The 23,511-nt window shown below is 45.9% G+C and overlaps 2 protein-coding genes across 3 annotated transcripts in view; both read left to right on the forward strand.

The window, feature by feature from the left end:
- Window positions 1-4,932, forward strand: part of LOC130203281 (caveolae-associated protein 1-like) — a 22,749-nt gene extending 17,817 nt beyond the window's left edge. Inside the window, exon 2 of the mRNA XM_056429302.1 lies at window positions 1,138-4,932. Within this exon, the coding sequence (XP_056285277.1) occupies window positions 1,138-2,010 (873 nt within the window). The 3' untranslated portion in view covers window positions 2,011-4,932. The remainder of the gene's footprint in view (window positions 1-1,137) is intronic.
- A 1,197-nt stretch (window positions 4,933-6,129) lies between these two features.
- On the forward strand, window positions 6,130-23,492 carry LOC130203278 (signal transducer and activator of transcription 5B-like). 2 transcript variants are annotated; one of them, XM_056429299.1, is made up of 19 exons: window positions 6,130-6,263; window positions 8,252-8,386; window positions 9,424-9,580; window positions 9,834-9,923; window positions 10,143-10,320; window positions 10,736-10,866; window positions 11,923-12,074; window positions 12,802-12,957; window positions 15,033-15,212; window positions 15,413-15,500; window positions 15,939-16,061; window positions 16,199-16,291; window positions 16,536-16,742; window positions 17,417-17,511; window positions 17,689-17,831; window positions 17,939-18,094; window positions 18,999-19,050; window positions 20,348-20,455; window positions 20,772-20,867. In XM_056429299.1, exons 2-19 carry the CDS (start codon window positions 8,259-8,261, stop codon window positions 20,782-20,784), a joined length of 2,250 nt encoding a protein of 749 aa, XP_056285274.1. In that variant the 5' UTR covers window positions 6,130-6,263; window positions 8,252-8,258; the 3' UTR covers window positions 20,785-20,867. The 2 variants fall into 2 exon arrangements, with proteins under 2 accessions (XP_056285274.1, XP_056285273.1); XM_056429298.1 differs by having other exon boundaries at window positions 6,131-6,263; window positions 20,749-23,492.
- Window positions 23,493-23,511: the final 19 nt, after the last annotated feature.

A 23,511-nucleotide genomic window follows, 5' to 3' on the forward strand; every position in this document is an offset into this window, starting at 1 on the left:
CTTCCCTTTCCACACCTTCACCCCCCCCCCCTCCCCACACCCCGTTGTCCTTTGTTCTGGCTCTGCTGTGTTCCTGTTTTGAACACAGAGGCGGTGTAGAGGGAAAGGAAAACACAATACGTAACAAGTATGGGCCCTGATGCAGACATCCAGGAGCCCAAGTGCACAAGGGCTTGCCGTGATGGAAAGAGGAAGAACCCCCCCCCCCTACACACCCCTCCTTCCATTCCTTCATTAACAAGCATTGTATTTACGAGCTGAATGAGGCACACGATAGAAAGGGCGGAGAGGGGGGATAGGCTCCCTCATCTGCAAGTAAACAGGACAAGGAAAATCAAATGTTAATGGGAGATGGAGAGGTCAGGGAGCAGGGAACAGGGAGCATGTAGAAAGGAGCAGGTTTCAGGGAGAAGGGAGCAAGTTGCAGGGGGGGAAAGGGAGCAGGGATCATGTAGAAGGGAGCAGGTTTCCTCAAACCAAAGGAGAAATAAACTACATATTTCACTGTCATTGTCCCGTCTCCCTGTCTCTCAATCAAAGTCTGCAGAGAGAAACACGACTGGACCATAAAACCTAAATGATCTCTGATCCAGATGGGAACATCCAGGAGCTCTCTCCTCCCCTCTGCATCCAGACACTGTGTGTGTGTGTGTGTGTGTGTGTGTGTGTGTGTGTGTGTGTGTACCATGCATATTTTACCAATGTGTGTACAGACTTGCACTTAAGGTGCTTTTGTTGCGCAACTCTTCTCCACTTTGCTCTCAGAAAGCCCCCCGAACACATTTCCATTTCCGTGTTTCCATTCCTTCGTTGCGTCTCCCTTTGGTTGACGTACAGTAAGTGAACCCTGGAGTCTTGTTACAGATTCCACTCGGTCTTGACCACACACGCCTCTATTGTGTAGACGTGTGCGTCATTCTCACCACAGTTATCCTGTGTATACCTGTACACATGGAAAGAGAATGGAAAGAAATGCATGAATAGTCATAGATGTATATGTTCGAATGCCACCAACTTAACACACAACATGACAATTAAAGGAACAGTGCGTGGTATTTAGGGGGAGTCATTGGCAGAAACACAATCACCTGAAACACTAACAGTGCATTGACAATCATTGTGTTCTCTTCTCCACAGGATGAAGTGAAGGTTGCCTCAAAACTCAGCGTCTCTAAGTCCATGAAGGTTTCGGACGCTGCGTCGGGAAGCAGAGGAGGCAGCCTGCTCGAGCTCAAGGAAGCTGTGGAAGAGGAGGAGGGAGGAGAAGCAGAGAAGGCAGACATGCCCCACATCGACCTCTCGTCGGATGAGGAGGGGGTGGAGATCGAGGAGATCTTGGAGGAGACCCGAGCCGAGCGCATCAAGCGCAGCAGCCTGCAGCGCGTGCAGACACTGAAGACGGTCTTCTCCAAGGAGAAGATAGACAAGACCAGAGCGAAGACCAAAGAGAAACTGGAAAAGACCAAACAAAAGACCAAGGACAACCTGGAGAAGACAAGGCAGAAGACAAAGGACAATCTGGAAAAAACCAAGCAGAAAACCAAGGACAACTTGGAGAAGACCAGACAGAAGACCAAGGACAACCTCGAGAAGACGCGTCACAACATTGAGATGAAGATGGGCAAGCTCGGCACACAGATGACGGTCAACCCCGAGCGCAAGCAGAAGATGCAGACGTCCCGCGAGAAGGTGAAGAAGGCCTTCACGCCAGACCACGTTGTTTACGCCCGGTCCCAGACCGCATCGTACAAGGTGCCGCCCTTCACCTTCCACGTCAAGAAGGTCCGCGAGGGCATCGCCGAGGTGGTCCAAGGCACCGAGATGGTGGAGGTGTCCCAGGATCTGGACGCCTTCGAGGGAGTGGCCGGGGAGATCGAGGAGGGCGTGGTGCAAGTCGAGATGGAGATGATGAACGGAGGCGGGGACGAGGACGAGGCCGACGCCGATGAGGAGGAGGACAACGAAGATGCTCTGCAGGAGAAAGAAGACAGAGATAGAGACAGCGACTAGATCAAGAGGCGTGAATTTGCCAAGATCCCAACGTAATTCCTGGAAATTCTTTTGTAAAAGGAAAGAAAAGGGATTCTTTGGGGGAATCGGGAAGATTGCTTGAGAATAATTACGGTTGATAAAAACTTGGGTCTTACTTTTTTAATATATATATACTTTTGGTCATTATTCCTATTAGTTACATTGACGTTGTACTCACGAGATATTGCTGAGATCTGGAAAAACGGCGTTATTGCTATGAGTGTGGCGGTCAGACGACCAGACCGGAGAACAAACCAACGCGTTGTCCAGACAGGCTCAGTGCTGTGAGTCATACTGTTGGGCTACATGTTGGTTTGTTCCCATCCTGTCTGACCGTCTGGCTATTGGTACACGGTGCCCGTGTAAATATCTCGTGGAGAGCGGAAGCCGAACTCAGATAATTATCACCTGTCTCTGCAATTCCTTGTCTATCCATCCATCTTTTTTTTGCATCCTTCAGCTCATTGTTTTGGGGGTTTCGGCCCAAAACTTTAGGGTTTTAGTTCAGTCTCACCGCTCTCGTCAACTTCACTTCCAGAAAGACCAAATTCGAGACTAGCTCGAGAAGAAAAGATTGTTTTACATCAGGAGTTGGTGGAGCCCAAAAACAGAGCTAAAAGGAGAGCTTATATATTTGCCAGGTTAACGTGCTAATATGTCAGCTTGTCGTGTTTCCCTTAAAGGAATAGTGTGTCGGATTTAGGAGGATACATTGGCAGAGATGGAATATTATATTCATAACTATGTTTTTATGAGAGTATAATAACCTTAGAACAAGCCTTTTATAGCCTTGCTGCACAGCCATGTTTACCCAGAACGGACAAACGAAACAAAGGCTCTATGGTCGTAGCAACCATTACTTTTTGGCATCGACAGCCGAGTTTCAATTATAGATCATCTTTCCGGTGGTGAAATACTTGTTTAAGTATTTCCACGTTACCGCCACAGTTCTCCGCCACATTTGATAAAGGAGGGGTTAGCGGAAGGGGTTTTCAGTTGGATGCAGTCTGCAAACTGACCACTAGATGCCACTAAATCCCACAAACTGCTCCTTTAAGTGCCCAAACAAAGCCAGGGCGAGGTCGTGTTCCAGCGCACGGGACAGCATGCCAACACAATGGGACCCAGCACGTCAACATGACCACGGTTTACGATTTTCCCAAATCTCAGCAGTTATTTTGATCAAGACAATGTAATTATTATTATTATTATTATTAGAAGAAGAAAAAATGAAGCGAATGGGAAGAGGAAACCCAAATAGAACGTTGCTGCTGGCTGGGGCAAAGGAGGCGGAGCAATTGAAGAACTGACAAGATCAAGAAATTATTCGGAAGGGGCAACATCGTTCCCACTGTAAGCAAAATTATCAGTATTTTCTTTTTTATATCAAAAACCCCAAATCACTCACAACTAGTCGGATGAGCACATGGGAATGAATCATCTCCTTTCTAGTGATGTCAGGAGCATTTGTTGAACATAAAAAAGATCTCATGGACTGTTGAGAAGAATCCCAAGGGCCAAACTATTTATACACACACTGAGTACACATTCGTGCTTAAAATGCTGACATGTGTTTGCATTGCAGAACACATCCGTATAAGTATTCCTTCCTCCCTGTTTGTTGTTAAGCTGTTTAAAGACTGAAGTGTTATCTTACTCTGATTAACTGATTATTTAGAGATTCTGTTGTCATTTCTATGTTTATGATGAGCTGACAGTTACATATTTGACTTATATGTAAACACATTTTACACTCGTAGTTGTAGTTTTAGCACACCTTGTTGCATACAATGCTGTTACGCAACATTTTATTGCCAAAGAATAACCAGTGCCCATGAAAATGAAGAACACGAGGCAGAGACGGCTCCTCCGTAGGCCTGGTGCGTTTCACTCACCGATGCTATTCACTTTGATTATTTTTCATGTGCTACTTGTCATTCTGAGATGTGTTTTCGTAAATAAACTGAGATAAGAACAAATACTTTGGGATGGTTCTCACACACGTCTGTTGGAACCAGTTCTGGCCCTTCACAGGACTCCTGCGGTCCGACACTGACCTCTAGTGTCCAGTCCACTGGAATTCCCTCTGCTCCAGAGTCAAGGAACATTTCACCAGAGTTCTCTTGACAAAGGACCATTTCACAGAGATATTGCCACACAGGGTCCTCTCTGCTGTCCACACTCACTTCTTTGCAATAAGGCTTTTATAAATGTGTTTAATATATTCTCCACTACTGGTGTTTTTTTCCATGAATGCCTAGCAAGAATGAATTAAAGAATTAATGAATTAACTAATACATTACATATATATTCCGGATACATTTCCACCCAGCTATGCAGTAACCCTGGTCAGGGTAGCATGGACACACACACATCTGTGAATCCAAAGTAAGAGAAAGTATAGCGTTTTACACCATTTTTGCCAAAGTTAACCACATTGCCACAGTATTTGTACGGTCAAAGTTTAGTTGCTAGCTCAGAAGCATCACAGTGTATTTGCTTTTTTGTGTGTATATAATGTGAATCACTGCCAATGCAGATCATAATGCATTTTGATTTTATTTACCAGAGAGAGCCTTTTGCCTTCCGCTGCTTGCACTTCTTCTGCATTTAGAACCGCTTCTTCCACAATGATATGTGATAATAAGAGATAAACTATTATAGCCTTTTGATACAATAGGAGAGAATGTGTTCATCGGTTGAATGCTAAGCCCTTCATAGTGGATCAACAACGTCTGTCAGAGCAGTGACAACATGCAGGTGTGCTGAGGCCGATATGTCAATGGGACATATGTAGTTCACACTTAACTGTTTCCTTGCTTTTGTCTTGTTGGTAACTGATTCCTGTATGTGTCATTGCTTAACCACTAATGATTGGATTAATAAATGCTATTCACAATCTCTGTGTTTTTGTTGAATTTTAGCAGTAAAGTGAAGGACTAGAGTCACTAGACACACAATATACAGTATATATTTATTTTGATTTTACAAATTAACAAGACAGTATTTTAAGGATATAATACAAAGAGAAAAGAGAAATATAAGGGTAAAGAACAACGAAAAACAGACCAAAAAATAGATATAAAATCATTTGAAAAACCACAGCAAATAACATTCGCACATCACCAGTCGGACATAAGTACATCTTTAAAGTTACAGCATCAAATCAAGTCAGCATCGATACCAGTGTTTTTAATCTGGCACGGCAAAGTCCATCCCGGAGGGGTCCACCACGTTTAAGGCCGGTTTCCATATTTTGATACAAATACATTTTGATTACAACACTAGTTTAACGTTCATCTCTAAGATCTAATACGATATGCTGTATACAACATTATTCTATGTCAAAGCCAACAAGCTCAATGTCACCAGATACACATGAAGACATCGTCACAATGTTACAGGAGTAGAATGTGAAAAGGCAAAAAAGTTATATAGAATCCACAAAGTTGTTTTTTTGCTCCCAGTTATTTATTTCTACAAGGACCACATGTTTTTCTCCTACATAAATAATTAGCCACAAGTTTTCCAGTCATGTAAATAATGAGCTACAACACAAATCAATTGTGTATTCATATTCAAAAGACAACAACAAATGGATTGCAAAGCAATTCATCATATCATCTGCACTCAGATGAAACCCACAGTTAAAAGAAACTCATTTACATGTGTACATTTAAAACAATAAAAACAGTAATATTCACAATTCAGATGAAGATATGATGATGCCACTCCTTACTCTTCCCATTCAACCTGTTGCCTCCTTTCACTCTGACTCATCCTCACAGAGGTGGGGCTGTTGGCGGAAATAGCTATCTGAAGTGAGCGTGAATCTGACCGGAAATGGCGGCTTCCTCTACCTAAATAAGAGATGTGAAAAATTATTATAATTATTGGGCGAAAATTCTAACATATCCTCTTCAGCAGACTTCATTGATGCATAATAATACAAACAATCTACATAACAACAACTATGCACATTAATAATTGGCTAATAAATCGATACTAACATAATTAGTTTGAATAAGATTTTTATTTTGAAATTCCAAACCGGAAATTGTCTTTGACTTTCGCTCGCGACTCGATGTTGGTCAACAACAGCTGCTCTACCAGAAACCGAGTGGCTGTAAGTAACGTTCGTCGGCGATGTGACGTGCACGCCAACCAGCCCGTGAGGTGTAACGTCGTGTCGTCCATGGTGTTGTGTGAGCAGCGCCGCCGCGTCTGAAGAGGTGAGCTCAGGGCGTGACGGACGGCTAACGTGCTCGTGGCGCATTCGCGTGAAGTTTAGCTCGAGCGATGCAACGTTCAAGTGATTTCATGCTAGCTCGCGCGGTGTTGTCCACGGAGGTGACAAACGGGACGTGAACGCAACACATTCCCGCACAGCGTGTAAACATTTGTTCAGCCACACTCGGAGGTTGCCATTTGCAAGTTGGCTTCGTTTAACGGTTGCCAAAGGAGCCAACGGTCAATTTACGGTAGTGTTAGCAAGCTAAGCTACCTCCTAAACTTTTTGAGAGCCAGCTGCGTTCTGCCCTCTAGTGTAGCCGAGGATAACATCAACACGTACACACAGCACCGTGTAATACATGCTCAGGCTTCGTAAAAAAAACAAAAACGTTTTTATTCATCAAGTTAATTTGGACACATCACCAATAAATTCCTTATTTAGTCTTCCTGCACCTTGGAGAACACTTTTAGGTTTGAAGTCTTGACAGTTGCCAAAACTCGAGAACTGATCGTCCCCCTGACAGCCGCGGGAGATTGGCCGCGTTCGGCTCCCGTAGAGAAGTTAACGGGCTGAGCGGCACCGCGGTGTCGGTCCGTCGGCAGCTGAGCGCCGCGGCCCCTCGACCAGGGAGGGGCCACTCGGGAAAACCTCCAGACTGTGGAGGGAAAGTGTGCACGTGTTGTTGTGACCGCAGGCCAGCAGCCGTACATCTGTTTTGTGATGGTTGTGGAGCAACCATGTCTTTTTAAAATGTTGTTAAAATCTGATATTTATAAAGTAGAAACTTTATTTTTACCATGAGGTTATTCCCAGATAGAGAACTTCATATTGTTTTAATAAAGCACATGATCACCGTTTTTAGACTGGTCCAATTTAAACTTCATCTCAGTGTCTTTGTTTATAACTGAACAATTAATTAATCTGAATAATTGCCCATACAGATTGCCCAAGAGCCATAATGATAATAACAATAACATAAACTGAGGAGTTTCAAAGTGTAAGATAACTCAGCATCAGCAATGATCGCCATCTTGCTTGTGTAGCCAGGTTCTACTTCGTGTTTTTTTATTTGTATGTAATTGGGTTACTTCCACCAATAATGTTAGAAGTTGTCCCATTAATATAAAATTATAATATGGGTAGTTGTGGTCAATTGCTTTTCTTATTCACATAATTTCACAAGAATAAAGCAGGCGGCTGTTACTCAAGATGAGCCTCAGCCATGTTGCATTCAGGATAATAAAACAACTTAAAATCCAAAAAGTATTTTTGATATTTTGTATTATTATTGTAGCTGGTCGTACATTCATCCTTTTGTAAAAAGTGTATTTGTGTGCTTTTGTTCAAAACGGGAGGAATCATAACCTGCTTGGTGGATATAGCTTCACTAAATGAAAGGAATGATGTATGTAAACGTGATTGCTCAATAACTACCAAAAACTGTCTGCTGGCCTTTCTAGACAACGCACACGTCTCTGCTCCGGGTTTCTTCAGCTCGGCAATTTCTCCACAGGTGTCGAGCTAGTGCCGCTCACTTCCCCCGTCCTGACCCCCGTCCTGACCCCTTACCCCTGTCCTGACCCCAGTCCTGACCTAATCCTGACCTCCATCCCGACCCCCGTCCTAACCGCCGTCCAGATCGCCTTCCAGACCTCCGTCCTGACCCCATCCTGACCTCCCTCCTGACCCCTTACCCCTGCCCTGACCCCATCCTGACCCCCGTCCTGACCCCATCCTGACCCCCGTCCAAAAGTGATTAATGGGAACACATTCCTTTAAAGGATACTGGTCTGTATGATTTCGTGATTCCCTCTTTCCTCTGTCTGGAAGTCTTCCTTTAAACCACGTGACACGTCTTTCCCACTCCCCATCTCCTTCCCCATCGTCCTCTCTTGTCTACTTTCCTCTTACTGGTCCACCTCCTGATTACTCCTCTTGTTTTCTGTTCCTTCCGCCCTTCCTTTCTCCTCTCTCCCGCCTCCACAGGAGCACCATGGCCATGTGGATCCAGGCCCAGCAGCTGCAGGGCGAGGCCCTGCACCAGATGCAGGCGCTGTACGGCCAGCACTTCCCCATCGAGGTGCGCCACTACCTGGCCCAGTGGATCGAATGCCAGCTCTGGTATGCCACAGACTCTGTTGTCATCTTCAATATCAATCCCTGTGGGGAGAAGCTGCACGTGGCTGTATTTCTTTCTAATATACATTTATTCATAAAATAATTGAATCAAAATATAATCCTTTATAATTGTCCTTGGGTTTAAAAACAACTATAATATATTTAAATTGAATTTCAGTAAAGTGCCTTCCATGCAAGCGGCCTCCATTGAGTTTTACCTTCATGAAGGTTTTAATGTTTAAACAAAGAGCCGTTGGTTCAACTGTTTGATGCTTTGATAGAACGTCGTGTTAATGACTGTTATATAATCATGGCTCAACAAGTTAACTTGGGAATATGGCAACTGAGTAAAAAGAACAGGGGATGAGGTTTCAGGTGATAACTTTGGCCCTACACCTTGTAGAGACTGTTCATATATGTACCTTATAACTCAGTGTCTCTTGTGATTTAAATAAAAAGGAAAAGAAAACCAATTGGCTGTTCATTTTAAGACTAAGAGACCTGTCTTTTTTTCTTTTTCCTATTTAGGTATTTACTAATGTTCTTCAATGATAACCATGAAAATGAATATCCAATTAATCGATGCAATGATCGGTAGCTGCAGCTCTAATTTAAATGCAGTCTTATTAAGCTTCGTGCAACAGTGAGCTAAGAACTACGTGCACAGATCCAATTGTTGGCCCACTGTTGTGCACATTACTCTGAAGAAGAAAACACATCGTTTAGATCGTTGGTTCAAGCGGTCTCTTTAACCCCCGATGCTTCACTTCTTTACTGGCTTACCTATATTACTTTGCCTGCTGATGCTCTTATATTTTATTCTCTTTATGATGGAATTTGTTAACATATGCTTAACTTGTCTCTTTGTAAAATGCTATATAAGCAAAGTGAATGATGATCTAACTTCTGGCTGGTTTAATTTCATGTTTGATGGTCAAAGTTAATGAGAGATTTATGTCAATGATTTAGTCCTGGGGAAAAGTGGCCAGTGATGTCACAGCTCGACGCGGATTGGTTGATTACAAAATGTGACCCCACAGGGATTTGGTGGAGTTGGACAACCCGGCAGAGGAAGCCAAAGCCAAGCGTCTGCTGGAGAACCTGGTGGCCGAACTCCAGAAGAAAGCCCAGCTCCAGGGAGGAGAGGATGGCTTCCTGCTCAAGATCAAGCTGGGTCACTATGCCAACCAGCTCAAGGTACAGGAGGGAGGGCGGGAACATTAAGAAGCCTTAGCTCACGTAACAGCAAGCCGGTCTCACGTCTCAGCCGTGGTGATGCTCTTGTCCGCTCAGTGTGGGATTCCTCCGTTGCCGTCACTCGTGGATTTTGGCACTTGACGCATGGCAAACATCCCGAAACGAGTCGGTGTATTGGTACAGCGGAAGGAGCTCTGACTCCAACTGTGTGTGTGTGTGTGTGTGTGTGTGTGTGTGTGTGTCGTCTCTGCAGAGCACTTATGACCGCTGTCCTCTGGAGCTGGTGCGCTGCATTAAACACATCCTGCACTCAGAGCAACGGCTCATTCAAGAAGCTACAAATGTAAGTGATCAAGGGTTTGTTGATGCATCATCATTTGCAGGAATCCTGCCCCCCCCCCCCCCCCCCCCCCGTACACAACATACCCCAGGTTGTGGCTGGGTTTGAGATCAACATGTCTCTAAGAGGGTGGAGTGCTGCCAGGCCAATAAATAACACGTGTGAAGAGTTCCAATGTTGGTGGAGGCAAACTGACGGGGCGGTTTCATGCTGTGTGTTCAGGCCAGCTGTGGGAGTGGGGTGCAGGCCATGGACAGCTTGTCGCAGCGCCACCAGCAGATCAACCAGACCTTTGAGGAGCTGCGTCTGGCCACGCAGGAGACGGAGAACGAGCTGAGGAAGCTGCAGCACAGCCAGGAGTACTTCATTATCCAGTACCAGGAGAACCTGCGCATCCAGGGTGAGGAAGAGCAATGCGCACACACACACACACACACACACACACACACTGGAGACGGAGCTGGTGCATGTCATCCTTCCTGACCGTTAGACGCGGTGCTGAGCACTGGAGATCCTCCGTCTCGCGCTCAGGGTGACGCCGGAACTTATACCCGGCTGGAGGTCATCTGAGGTCACAGGTGACTTTGTTGTTATTAACCAGGACCAGGATTCATAGAACCGTAGTTACATCCGTCTATTTCCTGATCCGATGTGAGGTCCTGCTGCCAGGGGCTGGCCAACAGTTACCAAAGTTACCTTAATTACCCAGAAGTGAACCATGTTTTTACACATTTTTTAGTGGTAGCTGGTGTTTGTAATGTCGTGTCTGTCTCCTTGTCTCCTTGTCTCCTGCTTCCTGCTTCTTGGTCCGGTAGCCCAGCTGAGCAGCCTGTCGTCACTCCCTCAAGCTGAGCGCACCCAGCGGGAGACAACCCTCCAGAGTAAGAGGACCACTGTGGAGGCCTGGCTCACCAGAGAGGCCAGCACATTACAGAAATACAGGCTTGTACGAAGACACACACGCACGCACACACACACACACACACAGAGCAAGCAAGTGAATTCAGCATAGACACACTTGCTGTATTCACAAATGACGAGGGGATGGAAGAGTACTCACACGGCTCCTTTGAATACCGGTCTTTAAACAATCGTAATGTCGAAACAGCTTCACGGATCGACGGCATAGCAGCCACATCAAAGATGTTTATATGATGTTTATATGATGTTTAGGCAGACCAGAGTTGTCCCGCTGCACAAGAAAGGAGGAAATTCTCCCTGTGGTGCCAAAGTTTATGGAAAGAGTTCCAGTATGTAGGACTGTTTCTGACGGGAAGCCAATGAGAAGGTTCCTTAAACCTGCTTTCTCTCTCTAGTGTCAGGGGACAGATGCTCTGGTTGTAAACAGAAGCCTGACTGAAGAGGAGTCTGATAGAAATGACCCTACGGTCACGTTCTGATTCATTGTGTCCATTGGGGAGTCTTCTCTTTTAAACTTGTGTGTCATTGATGTCTCACAAATGTGTCGACTTCATTTCCTTCCTTCCTTTGCAACGTCCCAACGGGTTGAAACCTACATTGTTTACTTCCCCTATTGACTGGCTTCTTCTTCTCTGCCTTCATTGCTGCATTGCTTTGTTTCTCGGCACCTCACCGAGTGTGTGTGCATGTGCAACTTGCTGCTTTCCACAGAGCGCCCCTGTGCTATTTGCATATATTTAAATGAGGTGATATGAAGACATTTGGTGCGAAATTACCAGTTTTACTCGTCTGACAATTTTTAAAAAAATCTTTACTTTTACTGCCATTGTTCTGCTGCAAAGAGAAACCGTATACTTGGCTACATGGAAGATTTTAATCGGTCACCAACAAATATCAAAGAGCACTTGATGGCTGTGTAAACATGAGTTCATCTTCAGTGAATTGGACCGTGAGACGAGGCAAACGGCATTTACAAATAATGAATTATTGGTGCTGTCAGCAGCTGCAATCCTTTCTCTCTTTCCCCCTCGCGTGTCACACGTGATGGTTTCTCAGCATGTGGCTGGCGGTGTGTTTGCAGGACCTGTCGGAACAACACCAGAAGACCCTGGCCCTGCTAAGGAAGCAGCAGACTCTGATCCTGGATGAGGAACTCATCCAGTGGAAGAGGAGGCAGCAGCAGGCTGGCAACGGGGGTCCTCATGAGGGGGGACTGGATGTCCTGCAGTCCTGGTATATACTCCACTTCCAATCATTTTACCTGGCATATTATTGTATAGGATGGAGCGTTGCATACCTCTTTTCTGATGTAAAGGGAAATTTGAATTTTTTAACTTTAAAAAGTAATGTCTATAGCAGGGGTCGGGAACCTATGGCTCTTCCGGTGACGGCATATGGCTCCCAGACAATTTTGAGTAAAAAAAATAATAATCACCACCCGCCCCCCTGTAATTTTCTCTATCGCGCCAGATTACAGCAGAAGTAATGTCAGGTCCTTTTCTTAAAGACGTCTTTGTTCTTTTATTAAACTAAACGTCTGTTATTGATCGTATCTACACAGCAGCATGTCATTTCTGTCTCTACGTGTCGCGTTAACACTTCTCGGCTTTCCGTCTCGCGTGCCGCACAGCTCCGATGCCGGCGTGTGCGCACATCGGGACTGAGCAAAGAAAAGTCACCTGCACCCCCCCCCCCCCCCCACGTAGCATCATGCAGCACCAGAAGTCGCATTAAAAGCAAGACATATTTAATTTATTATACGTAAAAAATACTATATGGCTCTCAATGAAATATATTTAGAAATATTTGGCTTGTATGGCAATGTCAAAAAGGTTCCTGACCCCTGGTCTATAGGAATGATAAACGTATCACCAGGATGTAAATGCACTCGTGTCGAGGAACGCAGCCTCGTGTTCTCCTCTACCCTTTGACTTCTACACTGTGGCGGTGTGTCCACCAGGTGTGAGAAGCTGGCTGACCTCATCTGGCAGAACCGGCAGCAGATCCGACGCTGTGAACATCTCACCCAGCAGCTGCCTCTGCCGGGCCCCATGGAAGAGCTGCTGAGCAAACTGAACGCCGACATCACCGACATCATCTCGGCCCTGGTCACGAGGTGAGAACTAGACATCGCTGCTTCAGTGTAGTGGAGAGGTCGTGGGACTGGCAGGTGGCACTGACGAGCCAGGGTTCTGAAAAAGGAGAATCCAACTGTCACGGTGATGTGGGGCCCCCAGGATTGCATCTTTACTCTAGTTCACCTGGTTTTGACCTCCTACATACTGGATTGTATTGCAGTAAAGGATTTAAGGTGTGCCCTTCATATCAAGCCGCATCATCCGGCCCTGAAAATCCTGCATCATGCTTTCTTTTAATGTCCACCAGGGGGGCGACTCCTCTGGTTGTATAGAAGTATATGCTTCATGTGTTAAAGCTGCATTCTCTCTCCTGACCACCAGGGGGCGACTCCTCTGGTTGTATAGAAGTCTATATAGTGACTCTACTTCTCTCTTGATGTATTCCCTCAGTAAACATGAGTTTATGTCTCAATCTCTAGTTTCAAGTCTTCTTCTATACAGCATGATGTCATCATTGAGTACATGATGGTCACTTAGGGTCAAACAGACCAATAAGCAGGGGACGCTTTAGTGGCGGGGCTGTAGCTCAGTGGGGTAAGAGGGCCGTCCTGCAACCGCAAGGTCGTGGGTTCGATCCCGGCTCTCCCCATTAGTTGCAAGTCGAAGTGTCCTTGAGCAAGGCACTGAACCCCCAGTTGCTTCCCGGGCGCATCACTGCAGCCCACTGCTCCTTAATAACTAAGGATGCGTTAAATGCAGAGAACTAATTTCCCCTTGGGGATTAATAAAAGTGTATATATATATATATATATTTTTTTTTTACCGTGATTGGCAGGGGCCAGTACCGGCTCCAGACACAGCCAGGTCCAATGGAAGCTGGTTCCATAAAAGAGGAGCTTGATACCTGAAGGCTCTGGCTCCATCCTACTCTTTAAGAATCTCGGAATCATAAGTAGCCCCGCATTTAGTGTGCGCAGCTCTCTAGTGGGGCAATATGGTACTACAAGCAAGTTGAGATATGATGGAACATCACCAATCAAGGCTTTGTAGGTTAAGAGAAACATTTTAAAAGTGGTTCTTGATTTTACGGGGAGCCAGTGCAGAGCAGCTAGTGCAGGAGTGATGTGATCTCTTTTCTTAGTTTTAGTGAGAACACGAGCTGCAGCATTCTGGATCAACTGGAGGGACCTAAGAGACTTATTGGAGCAGCCTGATAATAAGGAGTTGCAGTAATCCAGTCTAGAAGTAACAAATGCCTGAACCAGTTTTTCTGCATTTTTTGAGACAAGATGTGTCTGATTGTTTAAATGTTACAAAGGTGAAACAATGCAGTAATTGAGATGTTCTTCACTTGGAGTTAAAGGACAAGTCCTGATCAAAGAGAACAGAGATTCTTTACAGTGGTGTTGGATGCTAGGGCAATGCCGTCTACAGAAACCACATCACCAGATAATTGATCTCTGAGGTGTTCATGGCCGAGTTTTATGTCTCTAAGACATGCTTGAAGTTTAGCATATATCTGCATATAGATAATATTGGCAAAAGGAAGCATATATAAAAGGTAAATAAAATTGGTCCAAGCACAGAACCTTGTGGAACTCCGTGATTACCGTTGGCGGTCTCGTCGGGGCGGGTTCTAAGAGACCGGTAGAAGGTCTAGAAGCAGAAACCGTTTGATTGTTTTTGACTTGGCTCCTAGCTACTTGCCATCCGCAGGCCCTCGTCTCTTCACACCAGAGGTGTGTCTTTGTCACTCGCTGTTGTCGTTCTACTGGAGGCATCAAACCATCTCCATGAGAATGTTTTTCAAGGGTGCTGGAAACTGACCGATTGTTGACCCTCGGGTTAAAGAGGAGGAATCCTGCCCATTGAGCAGGTTGTTTTACTCCTGCATGGAAACTTCAGAGGTCAGATTCTTGCTATCTTGTGGGGTTTGCTGCCAGAGTGCAGGGAGCCTTGTATCCTTCGCCTTGCATCCCTGCTGCTGCTCACGGACTCTGATGTCATGCGTCAACATCTCCGCCCTTTGACGACTCAAATCCTCTCACGAGAGAACCTGTTGACCAGCCCATCCTGTCATTGTCCCTATCCCTCCTCCACCCCTTCCCCTCAGCACCTTCATCATTGAAAAGCAGCCGCCCCAGGTGTTGAAGACCCAGACCAAGTTTGCAGCCACGGTGCGCCTCCTGGTGGGCGGGAAGCTCAACGTCCACATGAATCCACCTCAGGTCAAGGCGGTCATCGTGAGCGAGCAGCAGGCCAAAGCGCTGCTGAAGAATGAGAGCACACACAGGTGATGATATCACATTATGGGCTCCTAATGGGTGATTACAACAGGTACTCTGTTGGTTATAGAAAGACAATTAATTAATTAATGAGCGGTTTCTAAACAAATATAAATAGCTCCATGTGATGACGTTGAAATCCTCGTGTCGTAGATGTGTCCAGCTTTGTGCCTCACAATGTGTGTGGCTGCTTTCTTTTCCTTGGCAGTGAGAGCAGTGGAGACATCCTGAACAACAACTGTGTGATGGAGTATCAGCAGGCCACTGGCACCCTCAGTGCACACTTCAGAAACATGGTAAGGGTGATACATTAAGAGTGATGCATGAGTGGGGATAACTTGTTCAACCAACGTGAGAAATTACCTTCTCAAATGTCACAATTGAAAGATTCTTTCTTACTTTTTTAAATCCACATGGTCTTCACATAACATAAATAAACCCAAACTACGTCGAATAAATCCGAGCACACAAGGCCAACCTGTCGAGAGCCGAGAATTTTAATGATATCCTGTCAGATTGTGAATATAGGGAAGGGACTAAAAACAGAGAAGAAGGATACATGCATCTATACGTGCATTAATGTATACAGATTGTTATTTATTTCAATGGGAAGGCAGTACATACTCGTGTGTGTGGGGGTGGGGGTGTGGGTGGCTGGCTATTGTCCACGGCCTGAAAACCTCTGTGCTAATGTTCTGAAGGAATCTGTCTCTAATCTCCTCTCTTCCATCCAGTCACTGAAGAGGATCAAGCGGTCGGACCGCCGCGGTGCCGAGTCGGTGACGGAGGAGAAGTTCACAGTTCTGTTTGAATCTCAGTTCAGCGTCGGGGGCAACGAGCTGGTCTTCCACGTCAAAGTATTCAGATTTTATCTTTTTAAACCTCTAAACTCGGCTACTCGTCTCCACTGTCTCTGACTCAAGATACTTGTAAATAAGTGTCTACGATATTTATTCAATTAGACGTGTATTCATAACTGATCTGTGACCTGCAGACCTTATCGCTGCCCGTGGTCGTGATCGTCCACGGCAGTCAGGACAACAACGCCACAGCCACCGTCCTGTGGGACAACGCCTTCTCTGAGCCTGTGAGTTCCCCCATAACCTCACTCACACTGTCATCTTAAACGGGCTGTTGAAGGTCTTGAATCACATCTACTTGTTTGTGTGTTTGTGAAATCATAGTCTGTTACCGATTCAGAGTGTGTGAATGCTGTGAATGATGAGTTCAAGTCCTAATGGGCGGGTGGCATCTTGCGCGGTAGCCTGTTGAAGCGAGTGGTTGGGAGACGAGCACAAGCCCATTCATTCTGTTCCCTCTCCCGTCCTCAGGGCCGGGTGCCGTTCTCCGTGCCAGACAAGGTGCTGTGGCCCCAGCTGTGTGACACCCTTGATATGAAGTACAAGGCGGAGATGCACAGTGGGCGTGGCCTGTCGGAGGACAACATGGTCTTCCTGGCACAGAAAGTGTTCACGAGCAGCAGCAACAACCCCGAGGACTCCCGCAACATGACCATCACGTGGGCCCAGTTCAACCGGGTGAGCCGCTGCTCCCACAGCTCAACCACCGCATGTCGGGAACTGAGATGGAGCGCGTCCCAAAAGAATGTGCAATGGGCTGGCAGATACGTCCTCAAGTCAATATTACTGTATTATTATTATTTTTTTACGGGGATAATACTAATCATGGTTCAATTCAGTTTATTTTGTATAGCCCAATATCACAAATTACAAAGTCCCCTCAGAAGGTTTTACAGTCAGTATCCGACATCCCTGATCTTTGACCTCACATCGGATCAGGAACAACTCACAACAAATAGAAAAAGACCTTTCAGGGGGAAAAAGGTAAGAACCCTTCAGGAGAGAACAGAGGAGGAGCCCTCTCCAGGATGGACAGCACAATAGATGTCATGTGACCAGATGAACAGAGTTACAGAGTTTCATAAACATGAATATGACAGTGTATGGATGAATAATAATTATAAATTTATTGACGATGCATATTTTATGTGTATATATATATATTATTTTTTTTAAACAGCCAAACTGGGATTAACATAATGAAAAGATTTGACTTGTTTGAAGAAGGCGAAAGCTGAAGAACTCGTCCTGTACAAGAGACTCAAGGACCGTCTGCACAGTCTGTCGGCCATGTTTGTTTCAGCCCAAATAGCCATGGAAACATTCTGAAGGAACACGTTTCATTTCTACAGGAGAGCTTACCGGGACGAAACTTTACCTTCTGGCAGTGGTTTGATGGAGTCGTGGAGCTCATGAAGAAACATCTCAAGCCTCACTGGAATGACGGGTAAGAACCTGTTGTCATCTGAGCTTAAGAGGATCGACTTTGTGTTTGACCCGAATGGACCCACAGCCAAATGCAGTTCTCTTCTCTTCTGGAAAACATTATTGTTCTGTGAGTAAGACTCTTTGAGGATTGGTGTCACTAGAAGCACAAGTCTGTGTGCGTTTGTGTGTTGTCTAGGGCCATCCTCGGCTTCGTGAACAAGCAGCAGGCTCAGGACATGCTGATGTCCAAACCCAACGGCACCTTCCTGCTGAGATTCAGCGACTCCGAGATCGGAGGCATCACCATCGCCTGGGTGGCAGAGAACCCCAACAAGACAGGTACCACGCTGCCGGACAACTATCGGTTCTTTATTCCACTTGTGTGCTTTTACGTCCATCCATGCGTGACGAAGGTTGTATATGTTAATCTCATTGTCTTCGGCCAGGTGAAAGGCTGGTCTGGAATCTGTTGCCCTACACAACCAAGGACTTCTCCATCCGGTCCCTGGCGGACCGCATCAGTGACCTGAACCACCTTCTGTTCCTCTACCCCGACCGACCCAAAGACGAGGTCTTCGCCAAGTACTACACCCCTCTGCTCTGTAAGTACCGGCCTCTCGGGTACTTGGCATCGGCCAATAGGATCAGTGAAATGAAGAAGCTTTTTTTCACATTTAAAGGTTAAAATGTGTTTAAAAAAAGTTAGGGGGGGGAGAGAGACAGCATTTCAACTTTACTTCTCAGTCAAAACAATCAATTTACAGTCATCAGTGATAAGAAAAGACCACTAGCTAACAGCAAGGACACGCAACATTCAGCCCAACAGGTGAAACTCTGAGAGACGCTGCTACCTGATAATCTTGACGGCCCGTTCATAACCAACTGGTTATGAACGTGTTTAAATTACCAGACTCATGTCATTGCTATATCTACTTCAGCCCCATTCCTTCAGCTGCAGCCATGGGACCAAATACACATAAATCAGTATATATTCTTTTCACATATTCATATATGTTCACGTGTGTGTGTTGCAGCACAGACTGGATGTGGTGCCTTTGTGTTACTTTCCTCTGGTTATAAGTCACAGATGAAACTTCTTACCGCAAATTATGTCTTCATATTTATTTATTTTATTCTCCCCTCAAAGTCCATTTCACACAGCTGACAGAACAAGGCTAACGTCCTGTCACACACACCTCAAGAATACATCCAAGCAACACATGAATGGATCTGATTACACACCTTTATGGTCACGTCCTTCGTGCTCGAGGTAAAGCAGTGATGTTATGTCTGAATACAATAAACAAACTAAACTAGACGCACATGAACCATGGATGTGTTATTGACCAGCCCTCGGGGGCGGCTCCACTTCCAGGTCCTCATGTTGGAGCGAGGGCAGACTCTACTCTATCTGGTGTCTTTAGAAGCTGGTGGAGTAAGCTCCATACATGGATGGCACTGTCCAGTTGAAATAACCGTTTCTAAGCCAGTGTCTCTCTCTTGCAGCGAAAGCCGTGGATGGATATGTGAAACCGCAGATCAAACAAGTTGTGCCAGAGTAAGTTACTTCTTTATTCTTCTCTTCTCCATCACTTTCAAACAGACGGCACTGAACAAGTAGCACGCTCCTGAAGTTTGATGAGGACTTGGGAGTTGAATCCCCAAAAAGGACGACGCAGCATCTCAGTCGAGGCAGAGCGTTCAGAAAGGAGTCAGAGCCCCGGGTCATGTTGCACGTACCAAAGAGAGCGGCCCCTATAGTTTGATAGTGGAACATCCGACTATAGTGGACACCTGAAGGACTCTGACTGTGAGAGAGTAGACGCTCTGGCCTCAAGTCTAGCTGTGGAAACCTGGGACTGCTCCTCACCGGCACAATAGATAGATAGATAGATAGATATATACTTTATTAATCCCCAAGGGGAAATTTGTCCCCATCCTGAATGATAGCCTGGTACTGAATGGACCTTCGGCAGGCCTGAAGGTAGCACGTTCCTACAGGACAATGCCTCACAGCCACGACGACGCAGGAATGGCTCGGGGACCAATGAATGAATGTCCTTGAGGACAGACCTTAATAATCTCTGTCCACCGGCGGTCGCCACCCAACTGACGGAGCTCAAGAGATCTGCAGAGAACAATGGCAGAAAACCCCCAAATGCAGGTGTGCGGGTCTAAAACTGCTGCCAAGAGTGCTTCAACTAGTACTGGGTGAAGGGTCTGAGTACTAATGTCCATGTGATGAGTTGTTCCTCCTTAATGTGGATATAAGTGCTCATAATGTAGCTCGGTGAGGGGAAGAATTAATGGATGCACTGTACACATGACATTTACCTTTAAGTTTTGATGAGTTCATGTGTTGTTAAAAGATAAAAGCGTGGGGGGGGGTGGACAGACAATTAACAGCAGCTGACTGATGCAATGAGCTCAAGACCATCAACACGGTGAACATTGGCTCCTAATTTGGGAGCTTGACACTTCTGTAGCTTCTGAATGTGGTTATATTCAGTTTGTGGTCAGTTTAACCCTTTATAGGCACTCATTGAAATAATTTGAAATTCAAAATGGCAACACTACAGTGCCATAAGAGGCCATAACATTACTCTTTTACTGTTGTGAAATTTTTAAAAATGATATTGTTTTTAGGTAGAAAAGCAACACAAATGAAGTTACCATATGTGTTTCTCGCCCGATAAAGGGTTAATCCATACTTTAAGACCTGTAAGAGTCCACTGGTAGGATGGTGTGACGCACACAGGAAAAGGTGTCGGTGATGCCTGTATCAAAGCATCTCCTCCTTGTGAGACGTGGGTTGTGTATTTGCTGTAACGAGGTGTGACGCGTGTCTCCGGCAGATTCACCACCCCGAACCCTGAGCCCAGTGGAGGGACCCCCACGTTCATGGACCACGCGGCATCGCCCTCCGTGAGCCTCCCCAACAACTTTGCCGTCTTCCCTTCTATGTGAGCACACTCTCCTTTCACGTCCTCAGGAGAAGACCCTGATGATAACAGTGATGCTCTTTGGCCGATGCGTTGTGTTAGTGCTGCTGCTGCTACTTAAAGTGATGATACATGTAACCAATGACGAAGTAAACACAGCTTATAGTATGACTAATGAGGGTGTGAGGTAGTGGTTTGTGTTATTTTGAATGTATCTGATGGTCATGAAGTAGAACATCAAACAATCATGAACAAAATGTTTGTGTGTGTGTGTGTATATATATATATATATATATATATATATGTCCCGTCAGGAGTGACACCATTTTGGACGCAGATGGAGACTTTGACCTGGAGGACACGATGGACGTGGCGCGCCATGTGGAGGAGCTGCTCCGCCGGCCGATGGCCAACCAGTGGAGCAGCCAGCAGTCCTGAACCTGCCCGACACCGTCAGGTCTCCTCCATCTCGTACCAACAGACACGCCCACAAACTGCAACTTTTAATGCTGAAAAAAAAATGTAATCTCTTCTCTATTAACGGGAATCATTTTTATTAGTATCTAGTAAATCCGGAAAAACTCCTTCAGAATTCAAGTGAGACTATGTAACTTTTGTGAGCCTCTGTGGTGTTTACAGGAGTTGAATTTGACTTAATTTCCCGAGATGGTGTTGAGTCAGTGGCCTTAAAGACTCATCGGGGAGACTTAGTGAGTGGACCGCGGTGGGGTTGCTTTGTCGGTAGCTTAGCTGTGGCTTAAGCCTGAAGGCAGGATTAAACCTGCTGTCGTCTGAACCCAGCTGGCCTATGGAGGCCCAACTTAAACCTGTTTGACCAGCAGCAGCTCTCTTTACATTACCTTTAGCTACGCCGTAGACACAGCGACAGGGAGCACATCGGGGTTAAGTGTCTTGCTCAAGGACACGTCGACTAGGGCGGGGATAGAACCGCCAACCTCCTGCCAGGGCAACACGATGCACAATTCTGTTCACACCGTAGCGCTTTTAAACCAATCATAGAAACGCACCAACAAAAGAAGAGCGCTCAACATGGAGGTTAACGGAGTACACGCGAGGAATGCATTCAACGCGTTCGTTGAGTCTGGAGAGAAACTTTGTTTACGTTTCTAATAAAAAATACACAATTTCAAACCACCAGGAAGTGATCCGTCACACTAGTGTGAGCGGCACGTTGTTGTCAGCCAACAGGAGCGCGTGTGTGTGTGTGTCTGTCTTTCAAAGCGGCATAAGCACAAACCACAGTCAGAGCTTTACTCCCCGCAACCCGTAGGCGCAGGGAGGCGACCCTCTCGTTCTCCGGGGCAAACTCCAACACGGCAGCGCTCAGCCGGGGGCTTGTGAGTATCCCCACTCCCGCCCGGCGCCTCTCACCCTGGGCAACTCCAGAAAAGAAGAGAGTCCAACCCTCCTCCAGGAGCTTGGTTCCAGAGCCAGCGCTGTGCGTGGAGGTGAGCCCAACTAGATCTAGCTGGTACTGCTCCACCTCCCGCACCAACTCTGGCTCCTTCCCCGCGAGCGAGGTGACGTTCCACGTCCCTAGAGCTAGTCTATGTCGCCGGCGATCGGCTCGCCCAGGTCCCCTGCCCAGCCTGCCGCCCGGTCTACATAGCACCCGACCCCGATGATTGCCCCTGCGGGTGGTGGGTCCACAGGGTGTGTGTATATATATATATATATATATATATATGTATATATATATATATATATACTGTATATGTGTAGATATATATGTTGTCAAATGGAACCTTAAAGTTACTGCGAGGAACTTTTAAAACTGGTCATGAAACCGTCTCCGTTGAGTCCTGAGACCATCGGAGAGAAGAGGGAGTATTTCTATAAGGCTAGTCTGAGGAGGACTGCAGCAGCTCCTCCTCCTCCTCCTCCACGTAGAAACCCAACCCCTGCTGGAGACCCGGGCTGTAGCGCTGTGCCCGACTTTAGTCTCAGCCAGAATCAACACAGAAGTTCCTCGTAGTCCGTGTGAAGTCCTTTGTGCCGAGTTCAGGGATTCCTCTGGGAGAACACTCACTCCTCACACTCAGTACTCCCACCTTCAGTCAGACGTGGTGTTGATCGAGTGTTCTTCACTGAAAGTGCCTGAGTATAATTCTGTATGAATCTCATGACCAGGCTGAATCCTGCTCTGCGTATAAAGCTTATTTTTTTCCTGCATTCTTCAGTAACGATGTTCAGTATTTGTTTCGTAGCTGACGCCTTAGTCTGGAGGTCCGGAGGTTCTGCAGATCAGTCTGTGCTTTGTGGGATATTTTGAAGCCATCGCTATTCACTCCCCTAGCAGCCTCAACCCTTCTAGAAAACCCCAAGTTAACGCCGTAAACCTCAAGAAAAACTCACTGTGAAGTTACTGGTCAAAAATCAACCAAATAATACCTGACAAGTGGAGAGCAGACGTGAGATCCAGCATCACGTCGGCCTCCTGGCTCTTTGTTCTATAGTGTTAAGAAAGAGAAGAACAAAAAAAAGTTTTAACACAAACGTGCTCAGCTAAAGCGAACAAGCGGGGTGGAGCTCCACCATCGGTGAACTAGATGTTGGTGCTCCACCATCGGAGCTCCATCAGTACTCTGAGCCTCTCTCTCTCCGCTGTGCGAGTGTCTTCTGTCCATCTCTTGGTCTCTTTGCTCTCTTTGTATTTTACTTCATGTGCAACATCTTTCCTGGAAGTTTGATGTTGGGATTTCAGACTTGAAAATAAACCTTTTTTTTTAATGAATTGTATCCCACCGTGGTTTATTTGTTATTGTTTTGTATTATTTTATTACTGCGGAGTCCTATTTTAATGTTCATTTCAGCCGGCCACCACTTTTCCACCTGTGTTCATCTGCCGGGTTATATGAATACTTTTATTTATTTTTTAAGAATTACTTCACGGTAAAACTTGTTTTGACTTTCTGATTTTTCCCTTACCCTGCATTCACCTGATTTCTGTTTACTTGGACTTTGAGTTGAATGAATGCAGAGCTGAGAGTTCACTCAACTCGTTAAGTAAAGTTTATAAACTTGATGAGAATATTCAGATGTCTCAGCGTTCATTG

The sequence above is a fragment of the Pseudoliparis swirei genome, chromosome 13 (assembly GCF_029220125.1).
Source record: "Pseudoliparis swirei isolate HS2019 ecotype Mariana Trench chromosome 13, NWPU_hadal_v1, whole genome shotgun sequence".
In the NCBI taxonomy this organism is placed as follows: Eukaryota; Metazoa; Chordata; class Actinopteri; order Perciformes; family Liparidae; genus Pseudoliparis; species Pseudoliparis swirei.